The 26,993-nt window shown below is 36.8% G+C and overlaps 1 protein-coding gene across 1 annotated transcript in view; it reads right to left on the reverse strand.

Annotated features, from left to right (window-relative positions):
- LOC149805045 (regulator of microtubule dynamics protein 1-like) overlaps positions 1–25,347 on the reverse strand; it is a 51,128-nt gene extending 25,781 nt beyond the window's left edge. The window contains exons 1-4 of the mRNA XM_089946863.1: positions 24,979–25,347; positions 17,803–17,977; positions 15,203–15,375; positions 8,034–8,109 (exon numbers count right to left, since the gene is read on the reverse strand). Of these exons, the coding sequence (XP_089802989.1) occupies positions 8,034–8,109; positions 15,203–15,375; positions 17,803–17,977; positions 24,979–25,259 (705 nt within the window). The 5' untranslated portion in view covers positions 25,260–25,347. The remainder of the gene's footprint in view (positions 1–8,033; positions 8,110–15,202; positions 15,376–17,802; positions 17,978–24,978) is intronic.
- Between the last annotated feature and the right edge of the window lie 1,646 nt (positions 25,348–26,993).

Below are 26,993 nucleotides of genomic sequence, written 5' to 3' on the forward strand. Positions count from 1 at the left end.
ACACAGAACAACATACATGATCACATGGAGTATTGAATACAGTGCAATCTACATGATCACACGGAATAAATAATACAGTGCAACCTACATAATCACATGGAATAAATAATACAGTGCAATCTACATGATCACACGGAATAAATAATACAGTGCAACCTACATGATCACATGGAATAAATAATACAGTGCAATCTACATGATCACATGGAATATATAATACAGTGCAATCTACATGATCACATGGAATAAATAATACAGTGCAATCTACATGATCACATGGAATAAATAATACAGTGCAACCTACATGATCACATGGAATATCTAATAAATATAGTGCTACATATATGATCAATACTTACAAAGGATAACAGTTAGAAGAATTTACCATTACAAAAGATTTTCAGGAAGAAAAAGAAAAGTTAATTGAAGAAATGTCATGTTTTACAAAAGGAAGACATAAATGTATGTAAAATCATTATTGTTTCGACAGAATTTAGAAGCAAAATAACAAAATAATAGTAAAATAGATATCTATAAGCAAGATGTAATAAACTGAAGATTCAATGAATATCTTTGACAATTACAATATCATGAACACAGCATTAAAAACCACCTGCCCTGTTTTCAATAGTACTATATTTGGGCATGGTCAACTCTTTAGATTAATGATCATGACTCTCAGTGACCTAGACCTTTGATGAAACCATTATTTTCTTAGCAGACTTACTATGATCATGACTCTCAGTGACCTGGACCTTTGATGAAACCATTATTTTCTTAATAGACTTACTATGATCATGACTCTCAGTGACCTGGACCTTTGATGAAACCATTATTTTCTTAATAGACTTACTATGATCATGACTCTCAGTGACCTGGACCTTTGATGAAACCATTATTTTCTTAATAGACTTACTATGATCATGACTCTCAGTGACCTGGACCTTTGATGAAACCATTATTTTCTTAATAGACTTACTATGATCATGACTCTCAGTGACCTGGAACTTTGATAGTACCATTATTTTCTTAGGTGGCGCTATACAGTTTCGCATTTTCCATAGGGTTAGGATTTTAAAGAAAAAGAATTTCCCCGGCTTTCCTCACTGGTTATACTGGCTATTTAAAAAAAGACCTCGTATATCTTAGGTATAATGCAAAGAACCTTTAATTCCCTTTATTTTGGTGTATGATTGATGAGTGTACTATGGGTTATAGAGTATACAGCTTGGCCTTACTTCAGATGTGCACCTTTCAAAAAAGTGCTAGCTCTACTTGGTCATTTTCACTTCCTGAACTTCAGAGGTAAATTGTATAAAAAAGAGCCAATAACTTTTTTTACATTTTATATATTTGGTAATTCATTCATTGCACTTTCAGAAGCTGGTATTGTCTAGTCTGGCAAAATTCATTTTCCCTATTTTAATAGCTGCTATGTATAGTGTACTTTAGACTAATTCAGGCTGATTTTTTAACACAAGGGAGCAGTCATTTTAGTTAGCAGTGTGCTTAAATCATGTAAAATTTCCAAAAGTACAACATCCAAAAGAAATATCATTCACATTACATTAATGTAGCATAGAGGTATGCCAGCATTCTCTCCATTGTGCATGTTTTAAATGCGAACTACTTCACCTTATATATGTCACTCTCTCAAAAGTACATATTATCTGGTGAGCGCCCCCTTAATAGACTTACTATGATCATGACTCTCAGTGACCTGGATCTTTGATGAAACCATTATTTCTTAACAGACTTACTATGATCATGACTCTCAGGGACCTGGACCTTTGATGAAACCATTATTTTCTAAATAGACTTACTATGCTCAATACTCTCTCACCTTTCTGTAGTATCCTAAGTGCAAGCTATTCATAATGACCCTGACAGTTTGACTCCAAATCAATAGGCCTTTTCTGTGCCTAAGTGCAAACCTTCAACAAACTTTGAACTAGAATGAAAGTTGTTTTACGAAATGATTTTTCTTCTTCAAGTCAGTGACCTTGACTGTTTTACTCTAGAAGCAATATGGTTCTTTTTTTCTTACCTAAACAAGTGTTTGGTGATGTTTGTGGTAATAAATTTTAATTGTTATGTGGAAATCTTTTTTCTTTTTTCAGTCACATAACCTTGACCTTTGACTTTGAAAATCAATAGGCTTCTTCGTTACTCCAACTGCAAGCCATCCCAATGTTTGCACCAAATCTCTGATACAGAACTAATGTGCACAATCACCACCACCCACAAACATTTATCTTCTTTTAGTCACAGTGACCTTTTGACCCTCAAATCAAAACGGTTCTTCCTCACCTCAAATGCAAACCATCCACAATGTTGGGTAACTGTAGAGAATCTGAGTTACTGTAAAGAAACCATTTTTCTTCATTCAGTCACAAGGACTTTGACCTTTTGACATTCAGTCACAAGGACTTTGGCCTTTTGAGAAGAAAAAAATGAACAGGGTTTGTCCTTACCAAAAGTATAAGTCATCCAAAAGACTGGTAACTGTAGATGGTAGAAGATGCCCCCCCCCCCCCCGCAAAAAAATTAATTGGAAACTGACAGATGGAAAACATTAAAACATAATATGCTCCACCTTATGGCAGGCATAACAAGTTGGAGCAATATTACTATGTATCAATAAAATGCAATACTTTTCTGGCACATGCAAAATCTCTACAAATATATAAACAAACACACAATATAAAGTTAGTCTGAACTGGAATTAGTACATAAAACTAGAGTTGTCAGTAAAGGAATAGTATGTCTCCATTTAAAAACTTCATTCTGGCGGGGGGGGGGGGTACAACTAATTTAAGTATGAAATACTTACCAGCTATTACTACACTGGCATGTCTTTTCTTTGCACTAGTTCCCAAATTCAAGGTGAATTCCCTCCTCACTTAGCAATTGGAGGTTTTAGAACAAGAATGATATGATCCCAGCCTAATGCCCAAGTTACACCAGGGAGGAAATTAGACAATAATATATGGGCATGTATTACATAAATCATGTAAGTTAAACCCCTAAAAACTACATTTTAACAGCAATAATATGCAACCTACTATTAATGGATTAATAAATTTACCAGCTATGTTGGGGCTGATGACCACAAGATTAACTGTTAGAGTGAACCTACCATTTGCTGTCAGTAGGGTATTTTACTACTGACTAGAGGATGGCCTAAAAACTTGAGCTTAATGTCTAAATGTCTTCACTCCAGTGCATCACTTCACTCCAGTGCAACACTTCACTCCAGTGCAACACTTCACTCCAGTGCAACACTTCACTCTGGTGCAACACTGCTCAAAAGTAGATGAGAAGGTGGAGTGAAATCACCAGAATGTGGCTTTCATCACATCATCCAAGGAAGGATAAGAAAGTTCCAAGATGCAGCAATAGTCCTAACCTCACTGACTTTGAGTCCCATGAAATATCTCTCAGTAAGAGAATGATATGCTTTTTTAATTCTCAGAATAATCCATCTTGTGATACTGAGTGCCGAAATATGAGATACCCAAGAGAGGGAGAAAAGATAGCTCTGACCCTTCCTTGAAATATAAATCTCGAGCATGGCAAATGTGTCTGTCTTGAATATTCCCAGCATATACTGTAGTATCATCAATTGTCATGGGGGACCAATTTTTGAAGTTTTCCTTGTTGCCCAGAACCACGAAATTTAAACCCCCAGTGAAAAATGAGCCACGTAGGATGATGACATACCCACCAATTTCTTAGTGTTTCATTCCTAGAGATTAACACAGCTACTAGTATTTGATAAATTGAGGTCAATACTGTAATCTGGTAATGAAATATTAGCTTTCACATGTGTTTGTTTTATTTTTTATTTTAACATTTTGAAACAAGAATTATAAATCATTTTATATTGTTTCAATGCACATGTTCGATAAGGTGTCCAATAGCTGTAATTTACACTCACTGCCTTAAATTGATATGTGAGGTAAGTAAGGATAGAGAGAAAACAGAAAAAACATAAGCATTCAAACAATAGTAATACTGAAAATGAAAGTATAAATAATACAAAATAAAAGTATATGAAAATTAAATTTAATACTTATTCAAATCGATCTTTCATTCAAGAACAACTGAAGTTAAAACATTTAAATTCTTCTGGAAGCACATTTCATTTTATCCATGCATTTTTAATCCAAAAGAACAACAATCCTGTAAAATACTATAACCATTTCTAGAAACACTATTATTAATGAAACATTATGTATATACACTAATTACAGCAGAGTATTAAAGCTAACACTTTACAGATTTTTGAACAAAGACACTGTATCAACATTGTGTCAATCAAGTCTCATGGTACTCACAAATGCTTCTCAGGTAAATAATCTCCAAATTGCTGAATTAAGCAAGTCCAGCTTTCTAAAAAATCACTGATAATTAGGTCCTATCTTTCAATGATGTGTGAGCTGCAATTATTCATTCAGCATGAATTGGATTGATTAATGAGTTTGCAAGGTTTACTAATACTGTGCGCTGATCATCACCAGTAATATCTTTATCCGTAATGGCATCAATGACCTGTTTAGCATACCACTCGTGGAAGTGTGACTTTAGTTCTTTTTTAATAACCGATTGGCCTAGTGGTGTTGACTGCGTCGGCTTTCTTTGGTGTTGAGCACTCAAATGGAAACATGGCAAAAGTGATTAATCTTGACAGGTGTTTTATTTGTGCTCATAGAGATGGAAGTATTCTTTTAGTGTTGTTGGCTGTGTCAGCTTTGACTGATGTTATTCATTTGGTCAAAAACACTGTGTAAGCATTGAACTTGCAAGGTCTTTGATTTGTGCTCATTCAGGTAGTAGTTATGCTTTAAACATTAAAGTGACCGCCATTTGCATCGGCATATTTTTATTCTTTTGCATTCTTTATTTTGCATATTTGTAGAGGTTAAACCATGAATTTAAATACCTATTAATACGCAAACTTTTACAGGCAAAACCACAAAATACCCAAGAAAATGCCTTATTTTACAAAACCACAAAAACTGAGCCCAACAAAAATAAATGATACCACAGTATATGGCTGAGACATGGAATTTCAACTGGATCAGGGTTTCTGAAGCTTGTCAAAGAAGAACTGTTGTTGTTCTAGGGTTTAACGCCATTTTTCAGCACAAGATAGGCTATACATGGCAGCCAGTATAACTGGTGGAGGAAGAACCCTGGAAAACCCAGGGAAGAACCACCGACCCATGAGAAGCCACTGGCAGGCTTTCCCACGTACCCACGCTAGCCGAGCCTTGGACTCGAACCCACGAAGAGGTGAGATGGCAGTGATCCGCAACGGTCAGCGCTTTAGACCACTCGGCCACTCGGAGCCCCGTCAAAGAAGAGAATCAGAAACTTAGTTACACTGAACTGTAAACAACTTTCTGTGCCAAGGCATGAATTTCACTACTGATTGTTGTTATTGTTGGGTTTAACGCCATTTTTCAGCACACGATAGGCTATACATGGCAGCCAGTATTAATGGTGGAGGAAGAACCTGGGAAAACCCTGTTAAGAACCACCAACCCACGAGAAGCTACTGGCAAGCTTTCTCACATACCCACATTGGCCGAATCCGAGACTCAAACCAACACAGACAACAGTGAGATGGCAGTGTTCTGTTATGGAGAGAGCCTTAGACCACTTGGCCACTCAGGGCCCCACTACTACTGATAGCAGAAAGAGAAGGAAGATTGTCATAAGTGTAAGGTTCTTAAAAGAAGCTTCACTCTAAGTTCCATGAAGAGGTTTAGATAACAATAAAATAGCACACAAGCTAGAAAAAGATGGGGGTCTGACACTACAGAGGAGAACTTAAAGAGTATCGGAAAAGGATGCTGTATTGCCTTTATTGGTTGACAATGAGCAGTCTTTTCTCTTCAGGAGAAAAAAATTACAAAATATATGTCTGCAGATAAAGGGGAACAGATAGGATCAATGCTTTTCCTACTGCACCAATTACAGAATAATCTCTACATCATAAACCCTAAAAGTCGGTTATCTTCTTGCCTGTCTGATGCATTTGGCAACCTTCCTTGAAAACTGATCTTGGCTGATAATTTGATATGAGCCAGGTGTGAAGGCAGAGAGTTTGTTGATTGCTGTACAAAAGTGACCCTCTGTGTTGTGACAGTAGATCCCTCCTCAAAGATATTTTCCTGGGGGGGTTATACCAAAAGGCTGATGAGATCACTGAACCATTACTGTTGGAAAAGAAGATATCAGCGTAAGTCATGACATGGAGGTTCTGACTCTGTGTGAAGAACCTGTGGGATTATTCCGAGAGACGTAAAGGTGTTGGTGTATGCTCAGTCCCACCTCAGACTGAAGGCATGTCTTTAGTCATGTAACTGAAAGGTGGAGCAGAGATGGGGACTCACAGGAAACTAGGTCATCTGGGAATTCATTTAATGATGGGGAGACAGAACTATCCTATTTGTTCTCTCTCCTTCTCCAAACAAACTGATGCAAGAAGATAAGAGCTGTGGCCACATTCCTTTTTGTTTGATAGCAAAGCAGGAGATGAGGAGGAGGGACTATGAACTTCTTGTTCCACCAAACCATAAAGCCACAGGAAACTCATTCACAGAGCCATGGGGAAAGGAAGACATTACAGATTCAACACCAGATGGTGGGAGTTCCAAAGCTAAGTAGAAGGCAGGTCCCTTTCCCCTGACCATAAGGTGGTGGCTTTCTCTGTTTAAAAAAAAATAAATATCCCATACATTATCTAACTATAATGCACAGAAAAGACATCTGCCCATGTAAGCATACACAATGCACAACAAGCAGGCAGGGTAAGTGTCCCAGGCAGCTTTCTTATGGCTGCACAGCCACTCTGCAGTGGTCATTGGATGTGACTCAGCGAGAAAGCATGGTGTGCAGAGCTATTCTCCATTACATGCTGTGGCAACTCTGTCAGGACATGCAGAGAGATGGTGCAGGGTTCTTTTAATCCTCTCCACCCTCTATCCACCCATCCATGACGCATGAGGTTTCAGAAAATCAGGTTGTTGTTGTTGTTGTTGTAGGGTTTAATGCCATTTTTCAGCACAAGATAGGCTATAAATGGCAGCCAGTATAAATAGTGGAGGAAGAACCCGGAAAGAACCACTGACCCTCGAGAAGCTACTGGCATGCTTTCTCACATACCCACACTGGCCGAACCCAAGACTCAAACCCATGCCAACAGAGGTGAGATGGCAATGATCCATTAAGGTAAGTGCTTTAGACCACTCAATCAAACGAATCAATCAATCCTCTCTGCGCCATCTGGTGCTTGAGGCGACAGCAAGGGAGCACCATTTTGGTCTGTCGGCTGCTGTTATGGGGGAGGTCTGCAGGGTGAGGCCTCTGGTCTTTGAGTTCTCGCTCCACGGTTTGGCGCCAGGTCTCTTTGGGTCTGCCATGGTTCCTTTTCCCCTGTGGAGTCTATCTCAGTGCCACCCTTGGTATGAGTCAGGAGGCATTCTGCAGACGTGGCCGAGCCATCTCCATCGGCGAGTTGCAATGGTCTCAGCGATGGTGCTTGCGCCCGCTCTGTGCCAGAGTTCCTCATTCAAGATCATGTTTGGCCAGAAGATCCTCACGATCCGTCATAGGCACTTCTTTAGACCACTCAGGACCCTGAAATTCATGTAAGCTGTACCATAAGGCATGAGATAGATCATTTTGTTTTTGCTCTAAGACCTCCATTTATGAACTAGAGGAGGGAATTCATATAATTCTATTAATATACAATGCAATAATAGCTGGTATTGTATTACAGCTATTTAATCTTCCATGTGTCAGTATTTGGTACATCATTTGTGTGCTTAGCAACTGAATGTAAAAATAACGATAACACACAGTTTGCTATATTCAAACATTTTGCCAGAGCATTTGGAAAAGACTCCGAATCCTCAGTCTCACTCTTTCTCATCATGTTCCAGCTAATTTGAACACAACAAACCATGTGTTATCCCCATAACATTGGCCTCATTGGTATCTGAAACAGAACTGGAAAGTACCTTGTATTTATAACCATTTTTAATCTTTTCTTGTGTGCTTGCATAATCTCCCAGGCTCCCTACTGTAATAGCATACCTGTAAAAAAAAAATTATAGATATGAAAATAAATCATACATAATCTTAACTAATGAGGCACATGTATAATCAATTTTATGACACCATCTCTTAAGATTGATTGTGTTTAACACCTGCCCAAGGGCACTCTCTTAAGACTGCACATAACGTACAGCCAGTGTTACTCTCATTTTCGACTGACCATGTTTAACTGTGTACAACACATACCCACTGGCACTCTCATTTTAGACTGACCATGTTTAACTGAGTACAACACATACCCACTGGCACTCTCAGTTTAGATTCACCATATTTAACTGTGTACAACACATACCCACTGGCACTCTAAGTTTAGACTGACCATATTCTACTGTGTACAACATACACCTAATGGCACAATCATTTAAGACTGAATGTATTTAAATTTAAGGTTGTCCCTGTTTAACTGTGCATAGCACAACCAGGGTACAGCATTTAAAATTTACCATGTTTAACTGTATACATGTATAACACATTATACAGCAATCACATTTAAGATTGACCATGTTTAACAGTATATAAACACACACATAAGGGTAGATGCATTTAAGACTGACCATGTTTAACAGTATATAAACACACACCCAAGGGTAGTTGCATTTAAGATTGACCATGTTTAACAGCATATAAACACACACATAAGGGTAGATGCATTTAAGACTGACCATGTTTAACAGTATATAAACACACGCCCAAGGGTAGTTGCATTTAAGATTGACCATATTTAACAGTATATAAACACATGCCCAAGGGTAGTTGCATTTAAGATTAAACACTAGACAGTGCTACATTTAAAACTGACCATGTTTAAGAGTGTATAACACCCGCCAATTGAACATGCTTTTAAGACTATATAACTGTGTATAAAACACATGCAAAGGCATTTGCACTTAAGACTGACCATGTTTAGTGTGCATAATATACAAAGGATGGACTTTCATTTAAGACTTATTGCATTTAATTATATACAACACACACCCAATAACAACCTCTCCTCTGACTGACAATACACAGACAATGACATCTTCTCTTATGACTGTTTAAATGTGTACAATACACATCCAATCACACCCTCTCTTATGAATAACTGTAACTGTGTACAACACAAACCTAATGACACCATCTCATATGAATAAATGTGTTTGTGTACAACACAAACCCAGTAACACCCTCTCTTATGAATAACTGTGTTTAACTGTGTACAACACAAACCTAATGACATCCTCTCTTATGAATAACTGTTTAACTGTGTACAACACAAACCTAATGACATCCTCTCTTATGAATAACTCTGTTTAACTGTGTACAACACAAACCTAATGACACCCTCTATTATGAATAACTGTTTAACTGTGTACAACACAAACCTAATAACACCCTCTCTTATGAATAACTGTGTTTAACTGTGTACAACACAAACCTAATGACATCCTCTCTTATGAATAACTGTGTTTAACTGTGTACAAAAAAAAACTACTAATAACCCCCTCTCTTATGAATAACTGTGTTTAACTGTGTACAACACAAACCCAATGACACACTCTCTTATGAATAACTGTATTTAACTGTATATTACACAAACCCAATGACACACTCTCTTATGAATAACTGTGTTTAACTTTACAACACAAACCCAATAACACCCTCTCTTACAACTGCCTATGTAGCACATATGCAATGGCACTCTCTCTTAAGATTCATTGTCTTTGACTATAAATAACACAATCCTGATGACCAACAGCACATATCCAGATCTGCTGTAACACGATACAATAGAAGATATGGTCAATACTGTTAATATATAATCACTGCAAGGATGAACTGATGTTTGAGGGGATCCACTTCTTCCAGCAAAAACATTTGGAAAATCACTTGTTATGTAAAATTTACATTTTGCCCAGTTTTAAGTAACATAGTTACTTAGTTTTCATGCTCTTGCAGAACAAACATTACAAATACTTAATTATTACATTCCTTTGGTACACCTAGTAATAATATTTGGAAGGTAAATTTAATAAATGACATGACTAACAATTAAGCTTAAATAATTGGCTGCTAAACTGGCATGTCCAACATTTGATAGTATCCATAATTATCGCTTGCATATTATTTGGTTATTATGCCTCCCAACCATCTATACCGTCTATAGACTGCGGTGATAGCTCAGTTGGTACACCATGATACTCATAATGAAATAGTCATGGGTTACATACCTGTCCAGAAAAGCTGTGTCTGTGTCCTTGGGAAACCAATTATTTTAACAAAATAAGTTTCTTCGATAATACTTACCTGATCATAGTACCATAGGAGAACTACTACTATCTCTCTTGCAAATCTAGCCCTCCCAGATTAAAGCTTCTTAGCTAAAAAGCTAAAAAATATCTGCCCACCTAGGTGGCAGTTAGAGTGATCTCACCGTAATACCGTGATTATCTTGTGAAATCGTCAGTTACTACTGGAGTGGAAGCAAGCTCTCTATCAGGATGCAACTCTCAGGGTTGGCGTTTTACACTGTAGAACTGTGAGTCCAATGTTATAATGTTAGTCTTTGAACCCCTCTCCTCCCAGTCCTTATATGGGAAGGTGTACATGTATTATGATTGTGTAAGTATTACTAAAGAAACATATTTTACATATTTTACTTGAAACACTGGTTTCTTCTTCAAATATTTTTCCTGATCAAAATAACTTAGGAGACTACATCCCCTTACCCCGGAGAGAACATCTGCAGTCCTCTAATATATGTAAGATAACTTCTAGATAACAAAAAAGGAAACAGACTCCATATGTCAGGGATAGGCTTGAAAAGGGATTTTTTTTTTCTTCCTGCAAACCCCACACAAGTAATGAAGCTGCTTCCTTATGATGCTATCTAATAACTAGGGAAGGTAACCTTGTATGCCACAGCTGTAAGTCCAACCAGATCGAGTTGAGCCTTTTAGAATGAAAGATCTATGAGATAAAGGCTGGAGAAGTGTACTTGGATCTCCATCCCAAAGCATGGATAATAACACAGAACAACCTTGCTCATAATAAATGTTCATGGCAACTGTCCTAACTTTTCATGTGATGTGAAGCAAATTCACTGGTGTGCAGTGCTCAACAAATCTAATAGCCTGACATCTGGGGTCCCTCAAAGCCCATCAGGATTTTTGAAACAAAAAAGTTTAATTTGCCTTAAGAAACTTTAATTGCATTGATGAAATCTGTAAATGTATTTTCAAGATGTTTTCATACCTGCCATAAAACACCGAAATCTAAATCTGATCACCACTGTCCTAGGAGAAATTGAGCTCTGAAAATGAAGCATGGCATTTCACACTAAAAATACAATTTTGTGCTCCCAAACCGCCTGACACAGTTGTGTTTCAAGAAACACAATTTTCAGTAATCTTCACACAAAAAAAATCCACTTTCAGTATATCCCCATTACATGCAGCATGTATAAACGGTTAACAGTCATGACTGAAGTTGGTGTAAAACTATCCCTTCAGCAGTTAAAGGCAAAGAAGTCAGGTATAAACCACCATTTCACATATTACTTAATTGGAAGACAATATCTTGTGAGATGTGTTTGAAGGCTACAATGGGTGAGATCATTGTGCTAATTTGCATAGGTAGGATCAGGAAGTGGAACAACCCATTTTAGACAAATTGATGAGATGCTAGTGTTCAAGTGTAATTAATTTTTTAAGCCAATTTAGGAAGCAATTAGCTATCAGCAAATCCCAACAAAAATAAATTTCAGAAACCTAGGTTGATGGAGTTTTACTTTGTGAAGCATGCCAGCAAAAAAAAAAAAGGGAGGAGCTATTAATTCTTTGCACATACTGCAAACAAGACATCCACATACGTCAACTTGGTTTTGACCAGGATTCATTCACAGAATCCAGCAGAGAAGTGTGAACACCAGGACGATCTAGTCCCTAGTGTAGTGATGAAGACTAATGACACTTGCATTACTTTCAAACCCTTTTGAACCCTATTGAACTTATATTCGAATTGTAGCTGTTGAAACATTGTGTAACAATATTAAAAAGGGGATATTTTGGGCATGTGGAAATTGGAGACAGAGCTTTTGAGTTTATTTAAGTCACAAGCCCAGGGCCAGTGTTAAAAACATTTTTTAAGCACTGGTGTGGGTCACTTCTTATATGTGGAATGAATAACCCACTTTATCCAAGAAGAAAGTGTATTGGCTAACATATCATCCTTTCCACCTGTGAAGAAGCAAGATCTCCCTCAATGCAATGGCTGTTTTTTCTTTAATACTACTTCATAGCTCACACTGGGTCCTGTAGATGACCTTGAGATGAAATGTCCAGAAAAGACAGGAATTATTAATCAAATGTGATTACCCATGAATGGCAGCCTGTTCTTGGCAGTGAAAGCAGGGGCCATCATGAATGATACTGACCGATGTTGTCAAAACTGCATGTAAACAGGTCTACCAACAGGACATGAATTCAATGTTTCTGCCTGCCATTTGCCAAAGTGGTAAGGAGGCAGGACTTATGTGAGACGTGAACCAATGAAGCTCTTGAGAGCAGTTCAAATGATGTCTTGTTCAGCCAGGTTAATATTCATGACAGATTCCACTTCAGCAAGGATCCAATGTCATTGGACACATGCAATCCAAAATGAACAAAAGATCAGATAGGACTTTGATTTTTCCAATATCCTCTCTTCCATGATAATTCAGTGTGCCATTGATCATGGAATGGTAGGTTTTAGTTGAGATTGGTACTAAATGTTTCTCGTCGAACAGCCAAAGGAAGTTAGCTATTGAGGTATGAATGCATGCAGTGGTATAATTTGTGAGAATATATTCCAATAATTGCAGTTGCATCAGTTAATAAATGTAGGGAAGATTTCTGTTGGTCAGATTATAACCATGTGATCAGGCCCAGTTGCATTTAATTTTGTATAAACTGTACAGAGAACTACTTTATAAATAGAGTCATGTGCAAATTAACTAATGTAAACACTAAATCAGAAGGAATACCCGCTGCATGTCTTTAAAACAAAATAAAAATGGTGGGTTTATATTTTATTTAGAAAATTTATTAAACAGATTTTGACAGAAGCAAATAGCCAATGTTTACATGTATAGTTTTTCTAAAGATAAATAATTCTTTCTTTGACTAAATTTGAGAGAAAAAGCTGGGAAACTCAAAATTGGCCAAGAAGAACATTGGGGCTGTGTTGTGCAGCACTTTCACTGTAGCTCATTAAAATGTAATTTAAAACTATAGTAAATGGATATGGGGGGTTCAATGACTAACACTTTAACAATTGGACTCACTGTCCTACAATGTAAAACACCAACCCTGAGAGTTATAATGTGGATGTGAGTTACTTATACAATCATTGCTAAATCCTGGGTAAACAAAAGCCAAATGAAGCTAACTCAGTCATCATCTGGGATACACAACCAAGCACAAACAATATGAGGTGTAAAAAATTTCTCACATTTATAAACTAATTTACCCAGCTACTTAAAAGAAAACAACATACTATTAGTGTCTGCTCAATCAACCACCAAACACACCTACTAAAACAAGTTTATCTCTTAAATTGTCAGGAGCAGTTTAAGTCATTGCCACACACAACACTCCCACTCCCATGCCACACACAACACTCCCACCCCCATGCCACACACAACACTCCCACCCCCATGCCACACACAACACTCCCACTCCCATTGCCACACACAACACTCCCACCCCCATTGCCACACACAACACTCCCACCCCCATGCCACACACAACACTCCCACTCCCATGCCACACACAACACTCCCACTCCCATGCCACACACAACACTCCCACCCCCATGCCACACGCAACACTCCCACTCCCATGCCACACACAACACTCCCACCCCCATGCCACACACAACACTCCCACCCCCATGCCACACACAAGACTAACACCCCCATGCCACACACAACACTAACACCCCCTAATCATCACAATCCTTTCTATTTTAGAGTTAGTAACGAAGATAACAGCTTTAAGTCACTCCCATATACACAACCCACTGTAATGCTAACGTTTCAAGTATATAGCACTACTGTTGTGGACCACTGACTGGAATGGAACAATTTAATCTGTAGGAATGGAGAATTTGATATTATAATTGAAAAGGCTACTCCTTGTTTTAGGTTTGCAGAAGTGCAAAGTCATAATTTTAAATAAAATTTTTGTTTCATTTTGTTTTTTTTTAAATTATTTTGTATTTGTCTCTTAGAGAATGACCCAATAGTTGTTAAAGACACCACACTTTACCAATGAAATTGAATGGTTTACTCCCAAATGAGTCCAGGTAGTTATGTACACACCTGTTGAAGCATTCAACTCAAGTAGATTATAATGACAATACTCATGACCAGTTTTCTGAATTTTCAGCTGAATCATTTTTCCAGCCTAAATCCAAGTTTTTGTTTTGAAAATCCCAATGCCTGATATATTCATTTTCTTGTAAGTAAAGCAAATCAGACCCTTTGGACGTATCCAGCAAATATGAATGCTTCAGAAATAGTGTCTCATAACTGTGAGTGTGGTAGCAAGAAATAAAGTATGTGGATTCCAAATGGAATCTTGCAGAAAAATTCCAACAATTATGCTCCTCTTTTCATATTTTTGAGGGAATTACTATTATGAATACCATGAGATCAGCTGGTGAGTAAACTTAAGTTGCCAATTTCTTATACACATATATGTATGCAGTGGTAAATGGTTTTCTGCACACACACAAAAAAAACAAAATAAATAATAATTGTTTTAAGTATTCTCATTTAATATTCATCAAGCTGTAACTGTATAAAAGACATTCAATGTTTTGTGCATGATTCCCCACCCACACTGGTCATATATGCCTAATAAGGCTAAGAGGACACACGGGCAATATTTTCTTCAGCTAACTGACTTGGAAGGATATAGCATGATACGGTACATAGTATGATGGCAGTATGTGGATCCTGTCCACCATGTTATAGTGGGCTTTAAGAGCATATGATTGATACTGAAATAGTATATTACTGTCAATTTTTAAAAAAGATATTAGTAAATACCATTTATGAGCATTGGCACAATTATCATCCAAATTCACTGCTTTCTCAGCAAGGTCTTTTGCACTGTAAACCATTTCTTTTTTCCTTTCTGCATTTCCTCTTCCTCCCTCAATTTGTGCCACCTGATACGTAGCTTTTGCAAATCTCCAGTGGAATTCTGCATCTGTTTCAAACTGAGAGGAAACATTAAAGACAATAGCTATACAACTGTCAATAAATTGTGACAAAACATCTATCCAAGTTTTTCTAACTCACAACAACTAGAACCAATCAAATAGGTTTGTCAGGCTAAGAAGTTTCAAAAGCAAATGGGTTGGACCACTTCTCATAACTAAGATAGTGAATGTGATGTTTTGTGGATTATGTCCAAGCAGAGGAACAATTTCAATGTGTTTAAAATTGTGTAAGTCAACATTAGTCAGCCACATGGGATATCATGAACAGATGTACTTTCCTGTAAAGATGAACATTGCAAAAAGCAACAGTTTTGTCACCATATCTGATATTGTGTCAAACTTGACAGATCATGGTTTGGCAATGCTATTTCAAATTGCTCCACATTTTAATTGACAAATGTTTCTCACTGAGTTAGTCTAATGAATTTGAAATATATTTATGGTAAATATTTTGACACTGTTAGACAAAAGATATAAAGTCTTTCATTGGTGTTGCCTTTAGATCTTCTATCACAAAGTGACAAGACCCAAGAAAGTTGAAATAGCTGTTGTGAACAAATATTTTAAACTTGAAGCAATGTTTTCTTTTATTACAATGCATCAATAAATAATCATTTTCCAAGTCAGTTGCCCAAGGTCAAAACAACTCTCAGTGTCATGCAATAGAACATATTGTAGAGTGAAAATGGTTTAGACACATGCAATGATTTCAACTTGCAGCTTTCTGAGTCAAAATATGATAATGCAATTGCATAGCTGTTTACAGTTAACTTCAGTAAATTTTTAGTTATATTATGGACTGAAATGACTGCAAAGTATAATCAGTCTGTGGAAACTTGAATATGATCACAGTAGTCCCCCCCAGTCATTGCTAAAACTCAAATGTTGAGAGGTATATCCATTGGTTACAATAGTCCCACCCAGTCATTGCTAAAACTCAACTGTTGAACAGTATATCCACTGGTCACAGTAGTCCCACCCAGTCATTGCTAAAACTCAAATGCTGAACAGTATATCCACTGGTTACAATAGTCCCACCCAGTCATTGCTAAAACTCAAATGTTTAACAGTATATCCACTGGTCACAGTAGTCCCCCCCAGTCATTGCTAAAACTCAAATGTTGAGTGGTATATCCACTGGTTACAATAGTCCCACCCAGTCATTGCTAAAACTCAAATGTTGAACAGTATATCCACTGGTCACAGTAGTCCCACCCAGTCATTGCTAAAACTCAAATGCTGAACAGTATATCCACTGGTTACAATAGTCCCACCCAGTCATTGCTAAAACTCAAATGTTTAACAGTATATCCACTGGTCACAGTAGTCCCACCCAGTCATTGCTAAAACTCAAATGTTGAACAGTATATCCACTGGTCACAGTAGTCCCACCCAGTCATTGTTAAAACTCAAATGTTTAACAGTATATCCACTGGTCACAGTAGTCCCCCCCAGTCATTGCTAAAACTCAAATGTTGAGCGGTATATCCACTGGTTACAATAGTCCCACCCAGTCATTGCTAAAACTCAAATGTTGAGCGGTATATCCACTGGTTACAATAGTCCCACCCAGTCATTGCTAAAACTCAAATGTTGAGCGGTATATCCACTGGTTACAATAGTCCCACCCAGACACTGCTAAAACTCAAATGTTGAACAGTATATCCACTGGTTACAACAGTCCCACCCAGTCATTGCTAAAACTCAAATGTTGAGCAGTATATCCACTGGTTACAACAGTCCCACCCAGTCATTACTAAAACTCAAATGTTTACAGTATATCCACTGGTCACAGTAGTCCCACCCAGTCATTGCTAAAACTCAAATGTTTAACAGTATATCCACAATTTAAAAATCTTCTGATCGATAAATATACCTGCAATACACAATTCCCTTTGTGTGAAATGTCAAATTTGCATGTGAAATACCAAGGGCTCCAGACAACTGATAACCCTGCTCAGTCGCTGCTGAAATGCCTTAATACAAGCATGTCCAACCCATGGCCCACAAACAGTCCAGTCCTTCAAATTGTGCAGCCCAGGGTCAAGTAGGCAGTCCTTTTGAAAACATGCATTTTAATTAGGACTCATTCCATTTTTCTGGATTGCTTTCTGATGATGTTTTATGTATCAACCACAATATGTGACTATCTTATTTAACAATAGTATTACAGCCAAGTAATGAGAATGCAATTAGTGTCATGTAATAATTGTGTTATGTAATAATTGCTATTAGTGTCATGCAATAATTGTGTTAGATTTTTGTATTTATTTATTAAACTGTTCTTGCTCATGCAGCCCACGACCTTAATCATTTTATCTGTTTTGGTCCTCAACCAAAAAAGGCTGGGTGCCCCTGCCTTAATGGACATTTTATAATGCATTATTGACTTAGTATACATATATTAATATACAAAATACATACTCCTGTCCTATTATTTTGTAAAAGATTGTACGCTTCTAGTTTGTCTGCATCTGTACCATCAAAACATTTGTCAACTTTATCAAAGAACTCTTCTGCTGAAATGAGCATGCCTTGCTCTTGCTGTGCAGTTGGTGGAACTCTAATCTGAACTGCCTCATCCTGATCAATCTCAATTCTGAAATAAGAAATAAATGTATATATAACTCATTTTTTTGCCATAAAAATAATATCATTTTAGTCAATTATTACCACAAAAGTCAAATTTATGTACAGTAGTCTAATTTAATAGTAACACAATAATTATCTGGGGTTGGAAAAAATGTCGTGGACTCAATATTTTCTCAAAATTGTGCAAAACTTAGATTTCACTTTGAATTTGTATTTTTTATGAAATTCTGAGCAAGTGACATTAAATTTCACTTGTCCCGCAATATTTTGAACTTGCCCCATGTTGCTAGACCAAGAATTTTGAACCTGCCCCATCCTGCTGGTGCATCGATTTTGAACTTGTCCCATGATGCTAGACCATGGATTTTGAACTTGCCCCACAACGCTAGATAGTGGATTTTGAACTTGTCACATGATCCTAGGCAATGGATTTTTAAATTGCCCCATGCCACATGACAATGGATTTTGTTCTCCCCGTATTATTTAAGTTATAATACATGAATATTGCTCTGGCACCATTTCTAAAATCTGCATTTATCATATATACTCACTTATAAGGTGAATCCAACTGCAAACTGCACAGACCCAGATCTGCCAGAACAGAATGCAATTGCAGATCTGGGTCAAGTAGTTTATTAGGAGTAAACAGCAGAACAGCACAGACCCTGATCTATAGGTGCATTATGCAACGGCAGAATAGACTTTGTTTGCTGTTGGACTCAACTTTAAGCGAGTATATAAGGTACATACCATCTTATACATAAATGAAAATGTACATGAGCCCATGTGCATTAAATAAAAGAAAATTATCATACCAAAAGAGTCTAAATACAATCTCAATCACACGTAATTTCTAACTTTATCTTCAATTTGCTGAATATGATTTAATTTCTCTAGTATTTTTAATTTACAAACAGGTCCTCTCTGTATTTTGCAGTCATCTCAAAATGATTGATTTCATAGTGCTAAAACTTGCAGTTTTTGTAATGACTGACTCACCAAACTAATCAATTTCCTGATGAATGCCATTTACTTAAGAGTTGAGTCAAACTTTCATATATAATGTATATTTATACCAGAGAAACTGATTTGGAATTTTGAAGTTTTACAAAAAATTTAAAAAACATTTTATACAGTTTTTGTGTATGTACTAAACAGGTCAATGCTAGGGGACAATTCATGTTAAATAGTCACTCCAGTGCCAGTCACTTGCCCAAACATGCGGAAAATGTGAAGCTGACTTTATCTGAACCAGAGGTCTTGCAAAGATTTTAGAACTAGGAGTCCAGGACTCCTATTTTGGGAAAAACAGGAGTCCCACCAGCAAAAGCTGCAGTGCCCTATCAGAAGCATACTGGACATGCCTGAAGTGGCTAAATTTCCAGATGAAAATAACCAATGGTTGCAAATGAATTTTCTAACTTTTTTACACCACTGACATATAGCACTTGTTTGTCCATTAGAGACAGAGTGAATTATGTCAGGCCAAGGAAAGGTCTTTATCCAAGCATTAAGTTAGGCATCACACACTTTCTTCTGTTCCATGCGAACTATTAGTTCTAGCAACTTTAGCACTCTGCTGAATTTTATTACAATCTTCGTCAATTTGCCTTTTAACCCCAAAATACTTATCCAAATCTGCAAACAGCATTTTGTCAAACTCTCAATATGTCTTGATTTTGAGGTCACATGCATTACTTATTCGGCTACAATTGGAAATGAACACAATAATGAAAGCTAAAGTTGTTCATTGGATGTATTCTTATACATGTGTACATCACAGGGTCTTTCTACCACTGAATTCAGTTACTGTAACTATCAGCACATTTTCCCTCCACTCAGGAGCTAGTCAACGTCTTTGAACTTGCCACCAAGCTATTCAGCCATGTTCTTCTGATGTACTCTTACAATGACAACATGTACATCTGGGGGTCTTACAGACACTGAATTTTCTCATTGTAAATATCAGCACAGCTAAAATGATCAACTGATCAACACATTTTCCCACTCAGCAGGTGGTTGAAGCAGGACTGGCAAGCCTTTGAATTTGCCATCCAGCATTTTCATGCATATGGAGGACTCTATGTGATTTTCTGCATCCCAGATAAAAATATTGCATCTAAATATGCGTGATTAAGCGTTTCTAAGAACTATGAGCTGATGACAACAAACCCCTCCCTTTTTTTTATACATTTGTTTTAGTTGTCTGAGTACAATATCAACTCTTGTGTCATTTTTATGTTCCAAGACAGCTCTCTGAAGATCTCAACACTTTGAGTCCTGCATCCTCAGAAACTTATGACCCAAAAAGGGCAACTGATGGTCCCAGTGAGAAATGAGGGAGTCCATCAGTGGCTGAAAGATCATTACTTTCATAAGAAATTAAATTTTATTATAATACATGTAAATCTAATTTCCTTTGTATATTATTATATTCTCATTTTATCTCAACATTTGCTTTATCTATTAACAATTTCTGAATATAATATGGTTTATTTTCTCTGTTCATTTGGTTACTTTTTGGACATGTGCTTTATTATTATCAACCTTTGGAAAATGTAAGAATCAGAGTCCGAGAAAAGTGAGGGTTCAGGGTAAGCTGTTGAAGATCCACTGATTAACAATCTTGGAACAAATGGGGTCCATCTTACATCCAGGATGTGTAGGAGGCATTAAAACAGAACCCTTTTGGAATAACAGAGAACAGTTTCAATACAGTAACTTTTGTGTCAATATAATGAACATTTATATCTACAATTATGCTTCAGGTTACTAAAGTCACATCAAAACTTCACTGATGATGATTGAAATGAGTGACTGAAATTCCATGCATTCAATGCCCAAACAAGACCAGACTATGTATATGAGGAGATTCATACATTGGTTATGGTAAAGATACAAAAATTTACATCATATTCATCCTGTAAAGGTAATAAAAGAAAGATGTAGCTGGATTTGTGATCTGTTTTAAATAGTAACCATGTTCTGATGTAAATGTCTTGCACAAAAACAAACTGTATTACAATTTTGCTGAATCAACATAGGAAAATCTGTATTATTTTCATAAAGAATATTTAATATTTTCCTTTGTTCATACACTTGTTAGTTAAAAGGTTTATCAAAATGGCCGAAGATGAGATTCTTACCTCTTTACATGCATATCTGACTTTTAATATCATGTAAACAGATAAAAGGTCAATGACTCAATCAATGAAATTAGACTATGAATGTTATATGGGATCATGGAAAAAAGTTTCATTTTATCCAATCACAACAATGTGTCTATGTCAACAAGGAGGTGGGTGGTTCAATCCACAGCACATGGGTAATTTCAACCATTACAAGACCCAGAGTGGACCAATCCATAGTCTTCAGACTACTTAACTGTGAGGTTCGTTGCCCAAGGAACAACAGGATTCATCTGATGTGTGTTTTTATTTTTTATTAGTCAACCCCTGCAGGCAGTTTGTATACTCTTCCAATTTTAAAAACAAAAAGAACACAATGAAGGATTTTTTGAAAATGCACAAAATTTAGTCATTTCATTTGTTCATTTATATATCTGCGCTGGAAATGCAGCAGACAATGAGCCCCATCATGCACTCTGAACCCTTCATACACTGGGAATGAAGCAATGAGCCCTTTCATGCATGGGAAATGCAGCAGACAATGAACTCTATCATGTACTCAATATGCTGCAGACAATGAACTCTTTCATGCACTGGGAATGAAGCAGACAATAAACCTTTTCATGCACTGGGAATGCAGTGATAAGCGATTTCATGCACTTGGAATGAATCAAGACAATGAACTCTCTTATGCACTAGGTATGCAAGAGACAATGAACCCTTTCATGCACTGGGAATGCAACAATGAGGCTTTTCATACACTGGGAATGAAGCAGACAATGAACCCTTTCATGCACTGGGAATGCAACAGTAAGCCCTTTCATGCACTGGGAATGAAACAGACAATGAACACTTTCATACACTGGGAATGCAACAATGAGCCCTTTCATGCACTGGGAATGAAACAGACAATGAACATTTTCATACACTGGGAATGCAACAATGAGCCCTTTCATGCAGTGGGAATGAAGCAGACAATGAATCTTTTCATACACTGGGAATGCAACAATGAGCCCTTTCATGCACTGGGAATGAAACAGACAATGAACACTTTCATACACTGGGAATGCAACAATGAGCCCTTTCATGCACTGGGAATGAAGCAGACAATGAACCCTTTCATGCACTGGGAATGAAGCAGACAATGAACCCTTTCATGCACTGGGAATGAAGCAGATAATGAACCCTTTCATACACTGGGAATGCAACAATAAGCCCTTTCATACAATGGGAATGCGATGATGAGCCCTTTCATGCACTGGAATGAAGCAGACAATGAACCCTTTCGCACAGTGAAATGAAGCAGAAAATGAACCATTTCATGCATGGAAATGAAGCAGACAATGAACCATTTCATGCACTGGGAATGAAGCAGACAATTAACACTTTCATGCACTGGGAATGAAGCAGACAATGAACCCTTTCATACCAGGACTGAGCAAATCCCATAGCCCAACATCCCGGACTAGTCATTTTTGAAGTCGGACAAGTAAAATTTTCCAAGTCGCTAGTCCGGGACAAGTGCTTTTAAAAAAAATCGGGCTAGTCCTTATTTTCGTGCTTTAATAACTATATCTGCCTTTATTTGGCCAATCATACCCTCTGGGCATACTGAATACTTGATTCTACCCCTCTTCATGTATACATTTACATCCTTTTACTGCTTGACTGCATATTGGGCTAAGCAACCAAATTATCGACTATCAAAACACGTCAAACAAAAGAAAGCCAGTATGATCAATTAGCAGTGTTGTAAGCAGTTTTGTTGCAATGAGTTTACTCAATCTAGATCATAACGAGTGGCTCACTATGATTTTAATCCAGCGAGTCAGTGTAATTAAATTAATGAAAGGTACTTTACCGACATCAGTGTTGGTTTCCTTTATGAACTGATTAAATGACAGTAATGATTCTTCCACATGTGACATTGTGTTTGAAGCAAAACAATTACGCTAATTAATGAGCTGTTTCAGTTCGTATTTAAAACAGAAAATTGATGTTATGATCACTTTAGAAGTAGTTGTCAAGCAAGCTGATAGTTACTCTGTGGATAAAATGAGTTTGCAAAATTATTTTCGCAAGTAAGGTAATAACGGCGATTCGGCAAAGGTAAATTTGTTTGAAAATGGAGGGATAAAACGTAAGACGGATACTGAGTGTGTGGTAGCTATTTCTGAGTGTGAACGAGGATTTAGTTCAATGAACTTAATCAAGACTTCTTTAAGGAATTCCTTAAACCAAAAGAGTTTACAAATGCTAATGAACATTTCTGCAAATGGACCAGAGCTTGAAGACTTTAACCCAGACACAGCTATCAACTGCTGGCTTAGTGCTGGTGCAGGTGGCAGACATATACATGGACATATTTTCAAATCCATCTGCTAAAACATATATACATGAACCTGAAGAAGCCAAATATATAACAACGAATGTTTTTGAAAAATTCAATTCTTTTAAGAAATAATTATGTTATATATTGTTTTGCTTGTTTTTTTCTATGGATTAAGCACATACGTCTCATCAAATCTCGGCAAGTGATTACCATTTTGGGACCAGTGAAAAATAAGGTGGGACTAGTGATGAGTAAGGTGGGACTAGTGAAGAGAAAGGTGGGACTAGTGAATTTTCTGAAACTACTTGTCCTGGACTAGTGGTTAAAAAAAAATTTGCTCAGCCCTGCATACACTGGAATGAAGCAGACAATGAACCCTTTCATACAATGTATGACAATGTACTCTTTCATGCACTTGGAATGAAGCAGACAATGAACCCTTTCATGCACTGGGAATGCAATGATGAGCCCTTTCATACACTGGGAATGAAGCAATGAACCCTTTCATGCAGTGGGATGTGGCAGACAAGGAACTCTTTCATGCACTGGGTATGCAGCAGGATTGCACTGGCTAAATGTGCACAAAAGTTACTACTGCATAAACTGACCAACATCTATTACATTTCTATAAAATGGACTGAAATAATGCTAAAACAGCTTATTTGACAGATTGTAAATATTTTAAATTTTGTTGCTTTTTTTAATTATTGAGCTTAATTCATCAGTGCCCTTCACAGTTTCTTTATCATGTGGAGTCCACTGTGGTAGACATATGACATCATCTGATGTAGCTAAATCATCATATAGTAGAAGTCATACAGGCCATGTAGACATTTAAAACCAATTATATCAGTACTGGGTGTCATTTGTTGGAATCTGTTTACACATATCTTTAAATGGCAAGTTATTAACTTTATTTGGATCCTCATATATCCATATTCCATTGGAATGTCATTATTTACAGTACAAACTGGACTGAATGTCACATGCTGTGATGTCATGGTGAATGCAGCATGACTTGAAACAAATTCATACTACCCTGTTATTTTTTTTATGATAAACCCAAAGTTCTCTTTTCTTTACCCAGTTTAGTACCTGGCTACCATTGTAAAAGTCTATAGCAGTCAATAATTTTCGTCTGACAGTTTTTTTATGACAATTAAGGAATAGCACATTCAATATTCAGGACTGGATTAGCTTTAGTTAATCTATTTTAATTTTAATTTTCGAGCAACAATTAAAATCTGAGTAAATGCACCTACATGACCAAATGAATTACTATAATGTCATTCAAATCTGAGTAACTGCACCTACATAACCAAATGAATTTACTGCCATTCAAATCCGAGTAAAAACACCTACATAACCAAATGAATTTACTATAATGTCATTGGTCGGAACTACCCAACACGTCGTTATTTGACAGTGTTACCCTAAACTGATATAAACAGTCCAAATAGAAAATGTAAATTTTTATTCCAGAAATAGCTTGACCAGTTGTTTTGTCCCTCTTGCTCTCTTACTGAGTACCCTGTATTTTCGTTTTACCCGCTATATGCCTCAACATATGCATCGTCATCATCATCTCCACTAGTGCTGGGATGGATAGAATAGAATCCCGAATTTCTCGACCCAAATTTCAAAGCATCAACTTTCTCTTCTAGTTGCAAAATCTCCGCTTTCAACTCCCCAAGTGTTCTCGAAAAGCGATTTAATGACTGCTCAACTGCATTGGCAAGGCGCATACATCGATATATGACAACTCCACCGATTCCTACCACGAACATACCCGTCCCTAATGAGACAATAAACGGACGAAAATATGACATGCTGACATGAGAGATACGTTCTGTGGGCCTTGCAAGCCCCAGATACCGAAACGAAAACTAGGGTCTAAGTACAGACGGAAGTAAACAAAATGGTCTGGTTTCCTGATTCTTATGCTCCCTGCGTTGCATTTCGCGATAAGGAGCTTACAAAGCAGGGAACCAGACTGATTAACATAACTGCGCCATCTAATAATGTTATTATTGTTGATGTGTTTCAATGTCCCTCCATTCTCGGGAGAACACCACCTCTTGCGTTGACGTATACTTCATAGTGCAATATTAGTAATAGTATTTATTTTGTAATCCCTTTTTTATATATAAAAATCGATATAAAGCAACAGAAGAAAATTTCAGCAAGCAAGATACAAACAATACTAAAAAGCAGCCATCATTTTAGATAATAAATAAATAATAATACATGCCCACACATTACACACCGTGGGTACACACACTATGTAACACAAGACATGTTGACTGAATATAGGATTAACCATCAGGTAAATATCAGATAGGTTGAAAGCTGGTACGTAGCTCGCATTGACTTTTAGTAATTCAGAGATAATGGCCTGATCAATTATTTTCTTTATTTATATAATGATTTTTTTTAAATAAAAAAAATCCCCAAACATAATTATCTTTGAGTAAAAAATAAATTGGTCACATAAGAACGTCATAAGTATATGTACAGTAAATACACAAGCAAATATTTATACATCTGCTTATATGCCTCTTTATATACACATCTATTTATATATTTCAAGGATTTCGTTCCACGTCATGTTCAAAAGATATTGTTACATATCATGCAATTACTTTGGCAGCGTCAGCTATGTGCAGTAACGGTGTCAATGTTAGTTATTCTATGTATAAGACAAAACATATTCTTCTGCATAACACTTCCAACTGAGTCATTGTTACCATATTGTGGAATTAAATCGTGTGCAATCCAGAATCGCTCAGTAAGATTGGCATCATTTAAAACACTGGATAAAAAATAAAATGGAACTACGCTTGCCTCAAAATTTGCCCAACTCTCTCTCTCTCTCTCTCTCTCTCTCTCTCTCTCATAAAAGTCATTATAATCCTGATTACTTTTCTACAAGTGGATTTACAATGAATGTTAGTCTTCCTCCCAAGACAAGACAATTCGCAGATAAGGTTGGCTGCATCGCGATTGAATTCTGGTCTGATTGTCTGTAACATATATGTAAGGATGCAAATTTCTCTCGATCTATAACAAGCACATTAATTTGGGCCAGATAACAATTAATTAGATTTATGGGGACGGGTGCTTTTTAAATCGTTATACTGCAATGAACTCTAATGTCTGTGTCAGGAGAGGAAGTGATTCTTAATTAAGCCATCGTTTACTTAACCGTTAGACGACTTGAAAAGGGAAGGGTACCTTTGATTTTATATCGGAACTGTCAGATTTGAAATTTTCCAGATCTGTTGTTTGGAATTATATAAGTCACGCTGACCGCAATTTTGACGCCTAGTTATAAAAGGCGGTAAATATATTTAATCCTGACTGGTTACGCTACGTGATAACACTAACTGCATATCAACTGATGTGATTTATTTAATAACCTGTAAAAAATGTAGCATGCAATATGTTGGACAAACACTTCAACAAGTTTCTAAGTGAATGAATAATCATCGCTTTCATATAAAAAAAAATTACAGAGATCCTCATTTTTCCTTTAATATTTCAACACACTTTAACACCAATAA

The sequence above is a fragment of the Sinohyriopsis cumingii genome, chromosome 2 (genome assembly GCF_028554795.1).
Source record: "Sinohyriopsis cumingii isolate HCF-2022 chromosome 2, ASM2855479v2, whole genome shotgun sequence".
Lineage (NCBI taxonomy): Eukaryota > Metazoa > Mollusca > Bivalvia > Unionida > Unionidae > Sinohyriopsis > Sinohyriopsis cumingii.